Source organism: Miscanthus floridulus, unplaced genomic scaffold (assembly GCF_019320115.1).
Source record: "Miscanthus floridulus cultivar M001 unplaced genomic scaffold, ASM1932011v1 os_1969_1_2, whole genome shotgun sequence".
NCBI classification, from domain to species: domain Eukaryota; kingdom Viridiplantae; phylum Streptophyta; class Magnoliopsida; order Poales; family Poaceae; genus Miscanthus; species Miscanthus floridulus.
The window spans coordinates 25987-37999 of record NW_027098017.1 but is presented as its reverse complement, the minus strand read 5'-3'; the positions used below and the strand labels follow the sequence as shown (position 1 = coordinate 37999).

At 46.2% G+C, this 12013-nt stretch overlaps 1 protein-coding gene across 1 annotated transcript; it reads right to left on the bottom strand.

The window, feature by feature from the left end:
• Positions 1–1651: 1651 nt before the first annotated feature.
• LOC136534473 (uncharacterized) lies at positions 1652–8636 on the bottom strand (the record flags this gene model as incomplete). The annotated part of the gene is made up of 7 exons (XM_066526896.1): positions 8619–8636; positions 6984–7770; positions 6675–6761; positions 5948–6560; positions 5419–5898; positions 1894–2131; positions 1652–1751 (listed from the first exon to the last, which is right to left on the bottom strand). Coding segments are annotated over exons 1-7 (2323 nt in total), but the record flags the coding sequence as incomplete, so codon positions are not given.
• Between the last annotated feature and the right edge of the window lie 3377 nt (positions 8637–12013).

Below are 12013 nucleotides of genomic sequence, written 5' to 3'. Positions count from 1 at the left end.
CAGCTGTACCAGTGAAGATACAAACTGATTTATTTGATAATTGAGATGTAACCAAGGAACTGAAGCTGCAGAACCAAAACTACTAATTCTACTGACTTCTCTCCCAGGAATAAACAAAAAAAATCAACTGACGTTGGTTTGAAATGTTTCCAAAACAAGAACTTCACCTATAACAAGATCCCATTCAGATGATTTCACCATCTGGGATGCTCAGAAAGGTCCCATCAAGGAGCGTGAGCCATGAGAGTGGAGGGGGTAGGGACTGCAGTCTAGCATTGAAGCGCCATGGGTGACAAACAAGGCCCAGGAGCTCTGGAGGGAGGTCTGACCAAGATAAAGACTCTGCAGCTGCCATCATCAAGTTCTGCAAGCGAATTCATAGGGTTCAGAGTTTAACATAGCAAATGGTTGCAAGTAACACTAAATAATTTAGCAGTACAATCAAAATATGAAGATGATCAGCAAACCATTATACCAGAAAACAAAGTTAACTTGCTGTACACAGTGCTACTTATGCTTGATCATTGCAGTCTCTAACGGGAGCATCAATTGCCCAGTTAGCAGGAAACAATCATATCCATTTGTTTGGTAACAAATAAGGTACTGCAACTACACTTAGGTTTGTTTGGAACTCATGGTGCCAAGCTAAACTGCTAAAGTAGAACCCACTATCTTCTCCAACGACAACCAGAATCAAGTAGAAGCAGGAGTACAACAAATTGCGAGGAAAATACAATCACATTTGCAACGACCTAACGTTCTACGAGTGGAAGGCACCACAAGAAATGTATCTGGCAACACGTGGAAGGCACAAACAAGGAGCAGCACTCTTTGAGTATGCCATAGATATTAGATAGGTCTACTACATCAGTTACGCTCCCAGCACCACTTGCTGTGCAATGAAGCTTAGCCAAAATGAAGATAGGTGATGCTTTATCATTATGTCTCACACATCATAGATTCACATCATCCATCTTTCTGTTTTTCAAATTTCAAACAGCCCATATGTTCAACTAAACCTTGGACTTTAAGATGTATGTACTCAAGCAAAATGATTCTACTTGCTACTTTGCTAGTGAGGATCTTCATCTATGGATGCTGGCTGGCTTCAAGGAATTTCTTACCTCACAGCCCTTGTGGCTTGTGCCAACTTGTAGGTTGATATTTGGTCATGGTCGTGGTGGAGTTCTCTTTGTACAAAGGCACGAATGTTTTAAATTCCTGATCTGGGTGTGTGTGATTTATGTGTTTGTAAGATCCCTTCCTCCTTTTTTTCTTATAATATAATTATACACAGGTCTCTTGTGTGTTCAAGAAAAAAATTACTAATATATGTAAGAGCTTAAGTGATTGAAGCTTATGACTTGGATTACTGGAGGTAATAAATCTCACTGTGGACATCATTATGAGCTGTAAAATGATTTGAACGGTTTCATTTAAATTAATATCGTTGCAGGGGAGTGGCTTTTTTATTGTATAAGAAAAAAGAATGGACAAAGTCAAAAACATATCAAATTAGGTTAGATCGTAATAAATCAAGTTTTAATAATTCAGGATCTTCTTGAACAAAGAAAACCATCTGCCAAACGTCACTCGAGCAAATGTGCAGCTACCATAGCATGAGACATAACGTAGCGACAGGAAGACTGACCTTGCAGACCAACGAACATGACTACGCTTGGCTTGCCCGTTTTGGGAGTGAAAGAAGGCTTCCTGGGATCTAGCATGTTGCAGAGTTCCGTGAAGACAGCCTACAGCAACAACAACAGAGATCAATTAACGCAATCAACGGGATGAACATATTAACCCCACATTACACAGAAATCCCTCGAAGCTCTTGACGGATTGGGCGCGGATTGCGCAGATGGGGCGACGAACCAGTACGCCCCTTACTTGCTGCATGATGCGGCGCTTGTTGGTGCCTGCGGCAAGCGCCTCGAGGTTGATGATGCGCTTGATGTTGGCCTGCATGTCGCGGACCATCTTGAACTGGACATCAGCCTGTAGGAGCGTGCGCGAGATCTCGTTGAGGCAGTCGTCGAGCACCTTCTCATCGATCACCGTGGCGAGATCCTGCCCAGCTGCGCGAGCACCATCTTGCCGGGGCCGAGGTGCTTCCCTTCCGCTTTCCCTGCCAGTGGTGGTGGCTTCCGCGAGTAGGGAAAGAGAGGATTAGGGTTCTGATGGGTAGGCGCCTGAGTTGCGTCGCGTGAGAAGGGGATGGGGAGGAGGAGATACCGGATCTACCAGGTACGGTTCAAGCAATCGACGATTTACCTCAGGAGCAGCAGTAGATCTACGCGGGGCGACAAGACCTGGGCAGTGGGCGGTGACGGGCGTGCAGAGAGTGCAGCTTGGCTCAGATCCGGGACCCTCCCATCTCTTCCCCGCTCCCGCCCTCGCTCTCTCTCTCCGCCGGCGGAAGAGTTGACCTCGCTCGGCTGCTGTGGAAGCGAAGGTGGAGGAAGCGGTCCACGGCGAGGACAGGAGGAGGCGGGTCAGGGAGGAGGCTAGCGACTCGGGCAAAGAGGGGAGGAGCCGAGAAAGGAAATGGTGCGATGGGGGGAGGAGGTGGAGAAAGGCAGCCGTAGCCGCCGCGCCCGCTCGCGCCAGGCACCGCCGCCGCCACCCTGTCCGCATCGAGGGAGAGAGGGAGCGAAGAGGAGAGAGACTGAGAGAGAGAGGAGGGGGTTAGAATTTTCTGGCCGCTATATATACAGCGGGCATTTGTAGGGGCGGTCGGTGATTCAGCCGCACCTACAAATGGACACAGCAGGGGCGGCTGGTATTACCAGCAACCCCTACAAATCGACGCATTTGTAGGGGCGGCTCGTATTACCAACCGCCCCTACTGTGCTATTTGTAGGGGCGGCTGCTGTGCTGGAGCCCGAATACGTCACTATAAGGATGGCTCTAATGCCAACCGCCCTTAGAGAAAAAAATACCCCGTTGCTACAAACTTTTTTTTACGTAGTGTGAGGAACCATCCCCTATCTCACATTTGGCAATTTTTCTGAAAATGATATTGAGACGTATAACGTACGTCCTTCCACCATAAAGAGCCCACCACTCTCGCTGCATGAGACACCTTAGTGGTATAGAATTTATTCCAAATAAGGTGCATCCATGGGATATCTGCTCGATTATAAAATTTGCTCAAATGTTTTAGGAGGAGGGCATCGTTTTGGGGGCGAAGGTTAATTACTCCTAGCCCTCCTTTCTCTTTGGGCTTCTCCTTGGCGTGTGCACCAAAGGCAAATACGATATCTAAAGAAATATGGAGAGAGTATTATGGGAGAGAGGGAGTATGCAACTTACCCATTCATATGTGTTCCTGCTGCACAATAAACATCACATCACATGACATCATCATATATAATTGGCAGGAAGAGGCACGGTAGGGGACATGCATGTATGGGTTTTTTTTATAAGATGCATGTATGGTTTTTTTTATAAGATGCATGTATGGTTGATGCCTGAAGAATGCCTCGAATGCTTCGGTTGGGTGATGGACTGCGTTGTCCCTTGTCACTCTTTGATTTTACATTCCATGCCCATTGATATTTGTGAGAGAATGGGTCCGCATTAAAGATATATGGCGCACCGAATCGGCGGCCTCCCAGGGTGTCTACGTATATTCTATTTAGTTGGTTCGTTAGATTGAAATTCCATGACTCAGATGAAGCGCGTCACAGCCAGCCTTCCTCCATGCATTCGGCAGTGGATAGATGAAGCAAGTGGACAATTGTACGCAGCATGCAAATAGATGATGGCGCGTAGCAGGGGACGGTGGATTCTCGGCATGCATGGCCGGTGCCTAATTAGCATAGTAGTCGGCGCGCATGCGAGTACGCGTGCGTGCATACTACTGGGGCCTTGCTTGCTTTGCATGCATGCATAAACTATCTGTTTGTGTGTGCGGATGTACTGCTGACACTTGGTTGTTTATAGCGCGTGCATATGTGAGCCGCGAGTGAGTTTTTCCCCCTCTGCCTCCTTCCTCCCTCTCTCTCTCTCTGCTCTCGACCTCCTCTCTCTTTGCCTCTCTCTCTCTCTCTCCACGCGGCGGCGCATCCAGGCGGATAGGACGAGGCGGCAGCGCAGGCAGCCCAGCGGTGCCTCTCTCTCTTCCTCTCCCTTTCGCTCTCTCCAGATCTGCGGCCGCATCGGTCGGCCTCCGGTGCATCGGCGTGGCCAGGCCCCGGCGGTGGGTGTAACACCCCCGGTGTTACGAGTTTGTTTAGTGCCGCGATTTAGGCCTAAGAAAAATTTTCGAAACGAATTCTTGGGTTTTAAATTTAAAACGTACTTGAGGCGATAAGCGAATCTTGTGTGACTTAGTTTCGCGGACTCGAATCAACACCCAAGTTAGATTACTCAGTGCGTAAAGATATTCAGGAATATCGAACGACGATTCTGACCAATCGATAGCGAACTGGTTGTTCTATTAGATGAACCATGAAAAGCAACTTTTATAAAATAAAATAAAATCCATTAATAAATAGAACGATATACATGTATATAGCTGTTGAATCAAATTTAAATTCGAACTTTGTTGAAATTTTCCGCATATATATATATAGAGAGAGAGAGAGAGAGACACGTTACGACGATAACTCTAAAAGAAATATATAAAAAAACAATGGTACTAGTGTCCCTATGCGTATTTTCTATCTTACAATGACATGCAGTACCAGTGTGGCCATGTCCAAGTATTTTAATGGGAGCACCAGCAGCTAGCGCATTTTATTATAGCACCAGCAGCCGAGCCATCGCCCGTTCCTCCTTGCTTTGGACTGCCTCCGACAGGTGCTGCCTCTGCTTGCCTGATGTGGCTTGTCTTTGTCTGTCTCTTTACTCTCTCACGTTGCTTCCTCGTTGGCCCACTCTCGTCCTCGCTGCTGCCATCATGTATGGTTTTGCTTGTTTTCTCTCACACTGCTGTGCTTGCTGCCCATCCGTGCTGGCCTCGTGCTGCTGCCCGTGCCACGTCCGTCGCCTTGCTGCTACCCACACATCATGGTCGTCCGGCCCTAGTCGCAGTGACGATGCGACGCGTCCCTGCCTCGCTTGCCTCGGCTCGGGTTGACTGTTTCGAGTTCAAGTGCGTCGCGCCATCCGTTCGCTGCGCCTGGTCCCGCGCTGCTGCATATCGCGTCCTTGTCGCGCGCTGCTCCCTTGACTGTGCTGCCCGCGCCTTGCCGTGCTTAAGTGGAACACCTCGCCCCAGTGGCGGACCCAAGATTTTTGCATAGGGTATGCGCCGCAAAAAAAATTTATACAATTCGGTAAACCATTTATAATTCGGTAAAACCATATTATAATTTGGTAAAATGACGTCAAATCTTAATATAAATTGTTCAAATGAAATACAAATACTTCGAAATATAACAATAGGAGAGAGACTTATAATATTACTTGTTTATCCGCCGCTTTCTCAATGACATGAATGTCTCTATTATATCATCTTCATTAACTTGGAAGAAAATATCCCGCTCAATAAATGTGACTAGACAATCATCCAAAACAATATCACCTATCTTATTCCTTGACTTTGTTTTCACTATAACCAATGCAGAAAATACCCTTTCAACACTCGCAGTTGCCACTGGTAAAAGCAATATCAATTTGAGAAGCAAGTACACCATATCATACACTTTGTGTCTCTTTGTTTCAATAAGCTTAACTGAGAGATCAACAATGTTGTCTAGACCTTGGAAGCTAGCATCTTGTCGCATGTCATCAATATAATTATCAAGTTGCAATTCCAGTTTTAACAAATCATTGTTGGAGAAGTCCTTAGGATAAAATTCAGCCAATCTACGTACCTTTCGTGCATCAAAAGAAGCAAAGGAGTTGGAAGGACTGAAGGCTGACATACAACACTCGCAGTTGCCACTGGTAAAAGCAATGGTCATCATTTGTTTGGTTTCGGGCACGAGCATACCGTGCTGATTTTCCATAAGGCACATAAGCACCATCCATAGCAGGAACTTCAACACCATGTTTAATACAAAAAGAAGTGACCTTCTGAAGAAAATTATCCCAACCATTAGACCTCAACTCCTGCATTCTGCTCTTTGCCACATTAACAAGTGAGATTGCATTAAGAATATCTTGATCCCTTCTTTGCAAGCACTCAGATAACTCATTTGTATATCCAAGAATAACATACATTAAGTGCACAAAGAAAACAAACTCAAAGGTTTCAAATGCTCTAAGCACAAAATGCATCTTTGTCCAATCTTCCTTATATGCATTATCAGCACCAAGTTCAATGAGCACATCATGAATTGAGGAATATATAGTGATGATGCTACATATAGTTTTGTAATGAGAGCCCCACCGAGTGTCACCAGGCCTAGGCAAATCCATCTCTTGATTTAATCCACTCCCTGATTCAAGCTCACCACACTCTAGTGCTTTCTTGACATTCTCAAGCCTAGCATTTCGAAGCATATCATGACGCTTGCAAGAAACCCCAACAATGTTCAACAAGATAGATACTTGATCAAAAAAAGTCTTGCAGTCAGTATTTCCTTTGGCAACAGCAACAAGAACTAGTTAGAGTTGATATGCAAAGCAATGAATATAATAAGCGGAAGGTGATTCTTGCATGATTAAAGTTTTGAGCCCTTTAATATCTCCTTTCATATTGCTAGCCCCATCATAACCTTGATCTCTAATCTGCTGCATACTCAATCCATTACTAACAAGTAAAACTTCAATTGCTTTCTTAAGTGACAAAGAGGTAGTATCATCTACATGAACAACTCCAATAAAGTGCTCACATGGCCTTCCAAGTTTATCAACATAACGCAAGCAAAGAGCTAGTTGTTCTTTATGTATTATATCACTAGACTCATCAGCTAAAATTGCATAGGGCTCATCACCAAGTTCCTCAATTATTTTCTTTCTAGTTTCTATGGCACAACAGTGAATAATTTGCTTTTGTATCTTTGGGCTAGTCAAAGTGCAATTACCTGGTGCATTGTTCAAGACATACTTGTTCACTTCTTCACTATTTCCTGTAAGAAACTTTAAAAGTTCAATGAAGTTGCCTCTGTTGCTAGACTCTTCACTTTCATCATGTCCACGGAATGCCAATCCTTGATGCAAAAGAAACTTGATACATCTAAGTGAATATGTCAATCTTTTCTTGTAAAGACAAAGCTCCTCCTCACTCCACTTGTCAATGTTATAATCAATTGCTACCTTGGGATTCATAAAACCAATGTACTTCTCTTGAGCTGCTTTATGTGTCCTAGAACCAGAATGTTTGAGAAGTGCTGTGATTCCTATATTCCAATTATTCCATCCATCAACAATAAAAGTTTTTGACCCACTGCCCTTCTTGAACAAGTAGCATATGAAGCAAAATGCAGAATCCTTCTTGACACTATATTCAAGCCACTCATAATTATGCAACCATTGTATACTGAATCGACGAGGTACGCCTCCAATGTTTCGGTATGGAAAATCATGGATATAAGGTTTGCAAGCACCTTTAGTAATATATGCTCTACGAATTGCATCTTGATCATTAACAGGATAATCTTCAATGGGCAGCCTTTCACCTAGATCATATGGTAGGCGATTGATGTCATATGCCGACGGCTTTGATGTGGGCGGTGGCGGTGATGCTAGCGGGGGCGAGGGCAAATGATCTGCAATTTCTTCAACTTGTACTCTATCTTCTTCTTGATTCTGCTCTTCCACAATATTTACATCCGGAGGTGGGTCAATAGCAGCCGCCTTCTTTGCTGCTTTCTGAAAAAGGGATCGAATGTCTCCGTTTCTTTTCATAATTCAAGACTCAAGAGTTCTGGAAAAAACACTCGCCAATTAGCAAAACTAACGATCGGAAGAAAAAATCTAGAACTGAGGAAGCAGGGATGGACGGGGTGTATCACCTGAGGAACTGAGGAAGCACAACGATCACTCGATCAGTCTTGTAGGCAATGGCCAGGCCAGGCAAAGCGACGGGCGATGATCTGCTGGAGTGCTGGAAGGGCGGCGGCGGGCGCGCTGGGCACAGCACCGAGCAGTCGAGCTAGAGCCAGCGCTGGCGCACGCGAAGAGCAATCTGGATCATCGTAGTCTCATAGACGAGGCCTGGGTCTAGCGCCGCAGCGCGTGCTTGCCTGCTTGGGCCGGATGTACGTGGCCCAAGCCATAGTCATGGGCCCCATGACCGACCCACCTCCGGATGAAACAGGCAACAAAGAAGTCGTCGTCGTAGAGCACACAAAGAGCCATAGTCATGCGCACGCGAAGAGCTGTATCTCGTACAGCATGATGTATGGTCAGGTGGCCCACAGGGTGTAGTGGACAGGTGGCCCACAGGGTGGTCGGTGGACCACCCTGACCACCCACTAGGTCCGCCCCTGCCTCGCCCTCCCCATTCCCATCTCGCTCGCGCTGTTGCTCGCGGCTACGGACGCCGCCATGGCCGCTATGGTTGAGCAGAGCTCCGAGCTGCCACTCACCTCCCCCCAATTACTTGCATCCACGAGCTCATAGGGTCCTTAGCTAGCCTCTAGATCAAGCCCTACGAGTTATCATTGAGCGGTGAGCAAATGCAAGCCGTCTTACCCGTCGCCGGCCACCGAGCTCACCGAACTGAGCGCCACCATGGTCGCACCCTCTTTGATCACTTTATCCTTGATCTTGACCTTGTTCGGGTCCTCCTTGATGTCCTTCACATTTCATCTGCACAGTTTTTCTAGGGGTGGCTCCGCCGGTCGGGAACATCGCTGATGCCGCCGCCATGGACACTGTGATCGTCGTGCACGTGGACGGGAACCTCCCAAGTTTTCACTGCGCCACCCAACCTCGTTAGCCATCTCATGGTAAGCTCTTCTCTGTTTTGCGCTATGTTCCGTTGTCTGTAGTGCCCTGTGGCTCAGAGTCGCGTTTGCGCCGGCCAACTCTCGCCGTGATGTCCATGGCGCCGCAGCCGTCACCGGGTCAAGTCTACTGCCTGGCACGCACGCACGCACGCAAACGTGCGACTCCGGTGAGCAAGCAGCTGGCTGTGCTCGCTTGTTAGCTTTGGCTTGTTAGCTTGATGATGTCACTCCGACATCATGCGTGATTTATGGCCATTTTCCTGTAGAAAAAGAATTCCAGAAATACAATGGAAATACACCAATACTAACCTCTTCACTCATGGACTGGGTCCACGGTGGACTGCTTGCACCCACTTCCACCGATCCTCGACCAGCAGACTCGGTCCACGGCATAGTGCACATGTACTTTGTCGCACCGGTTTTAAAGACAAAACTAACTGGGCCACGCCGCTTGGGCCAGCCTGTGGCCCCACGCGCGGTTTGTTGGGCCAGCCTAACGTTGGCTGCCCGCGCCGTTGCCGTGCCCTGCCTAGCCGCGCTGTTGGGCTGATCGCCTTGCGCTGGGCCAGCCGTGTGCCGCTTCCGCTGGGCTGCTCGCGCCAGTGCGCGCCGTGGGCCGAACCGTGCTGCTGGGACGGCCACCGCACCTGGGCCGCGGGTGCGCGGATCCCTGCCTTGGGCCACTAGGCCGGGTAGGTGATCGCTGGCCCATTTGTTTTTCTAAAGCAATTTCTAAATTCGCGTATAAGGCAAATTTGTAAAATCAATATAAAATTGTGTAGTTATCCAAAAATGGTAAAACCAGTTTGGTTGAGTCTCTAAAATCATGATCTACCTGTTAGGATATTTTATTCACATAGTTTGATAATTTTCTTGGAAGCTATATATTTAATTTAAGGTACTTAATATTGTAAAATATAAATTGTAGGAATTTTCATGATAAATTGGTAATATTGTTGAATCTAAAATATGTACAGTAGGCTCCTAGCAATAATAGGTACTCACTATAATTTTTGTAGCTCTAGAATAATTAGTTGCTAGATAGACAATGATGTCCTATTTCAAATATAGTAAATCAGATAGAACGAAATAAAGAAAAACGTTGGTTTATATAACTAAAATAATTATTGGGAAATGACGCCTTTTCCGACAACGTGTATATGTAGCCTAAGTACGATCGTCGTTAGAACTAGCCCATTAACTCGAGTGGCGTATGTCGTATTTTACGAGTCACGATTGCAGTTGATTAATTACATCTTTGCATTGCATCGTATTACATATCATATAGGTGCGATGATGGACCAACGGATCAATTGGAGGATGATTGAAAATTCGAAGATGGTGTAATGGTACTCTCTCTAGGAGATGATGCAATGGGCTTTCTATTCAGATGTTGGTGGATGATCTGAGGATGCAGATACTAACTTTTAATGTATATCTTACCCAAGCAAGCCCCGGTGCATAACCCCTACTTTCTGCAGTTTAAATTATATTTGTGCATTAAGTTTTAAGGAGTTGATTGAAACCCACTTGCATATACCTATCTTTATCCTATAAGTCTTACTAGTATTACAAGATCGTGTAGATTGCTATGCTACAGGACTCCGGTAGAAGTCGAGTGATTGACTGTCACTCGCGAGAGATAAGAAATATATTACTGTATTATTATCACTTGGAAAATATAAATGGTGGAAAGATAAACTGGTGACCGGGCAGGGATATGGTTTGGGTATTGGTGGGTGTAAGAGGTTGTGTCGCTGTGGACGCGGGGCATGGCTGGGTTACACTGCTTTCCCTGTCTAGTCGGTTAAGGACCGATTGTTGCATAAGCCATCGAGGCAAGTCACAGACTTATTATCCCGGGCACATACTTGGGTATGGGCGCTTGGAAGACTTGTTGATCTCTTATCGCGGATCCGGCTCTTTCCGGATCGACTGATTGGAGGTGGGGATGGTGGAGGACCTTGCACCACACGGAGTCCGAGACTCAGGATGTGGGGGCTTGGAGTCCAAGTTTGGACGGGGACCTAGACACCTGGGATAGGAGAGTGATGGGTTGGTCCTGCTTGTGCCTTGGGTACAAGTGGGGCATGTGTTTTGGGGGTACCCAGCTGGGGGCATTGATTCACGAATCACCGGGCAATCCAGTACGGCCTGTTTCATGCCTAGCATCTTAGTAAGAACCGAAGATGAAAGATGGAAAAAGAAAATCTGATTGCTTACCACCTGCTTGAAAGTAGCACAGGTGCTTATTTAGAATGGTTAGTTAATTAACCAATGCAGTTATTAATAAAAACCGAATATAAGGACGCACACTTAGTAATGCTTCCTGCAATGCAATAAACTCACAAGCCAGATAGCCTTGCATATCCTTGGAGTCTTTTCTTCCTCCTATCGGGTAAGTCTTGCTGAGTACAATTGAGTACTCAGGGTTATATTCCCCCTGCTGCAGGTGACAGGTGGATGCTAGAGCTAACCCTTATGTGTGGATACCTCCTGGTGGGCTCAGCGAGGATTCCTTTACGCTATGATCGTAGTTTTTATTTATAACTCTCACCAAATGTTTTTATAAATGAAAGCTTTATAATCTGTGGTTATAGCTTATATATCAATACTTCATCATGTCATGAATAGATGTTTATTTCCGCTGTAATTCTGATCACCTTTTTATATTCCGCTATTCAATTAAATTGTTCATACTCTGATAATATAATTATATTCCGCTGTTATATTAATAAATATTATACTCTGATGTTGTATTAAAAGTGATGTAAGAAATGGTTAAGCATGATGTAAGTTTTATTCTCTCATTTGTGATCCTGATGGCGAAAATGTGGATTTTTGGGTTCTCCCCTGGGGTGTGCCCGACGAAACTGAGTAATTTAGTGTTCTCCCTCGAGTGCTTAGTGTCTAATGGAAGACAAGCACTCCTGTGAGGCATTAGATTAGGCGGTTCTGCCATAGTGGGTGTAGCCGCCTCCCCTCCCCCCGTTGCACGCATCTCTCTCTTGTGCGCCCTCGCTTTCGAGGTGGCGGCGCGCCGCCAGGCCGCGAGCGCCGGCAGATCCTCACTGCATGTGTGCGGCGCACCAGCATGAGCGCGCCCAGGGTCCGTGCCTCCGACACGGCGCTAGTGGCTAAGCGGGCACCGCCGGTGGCCG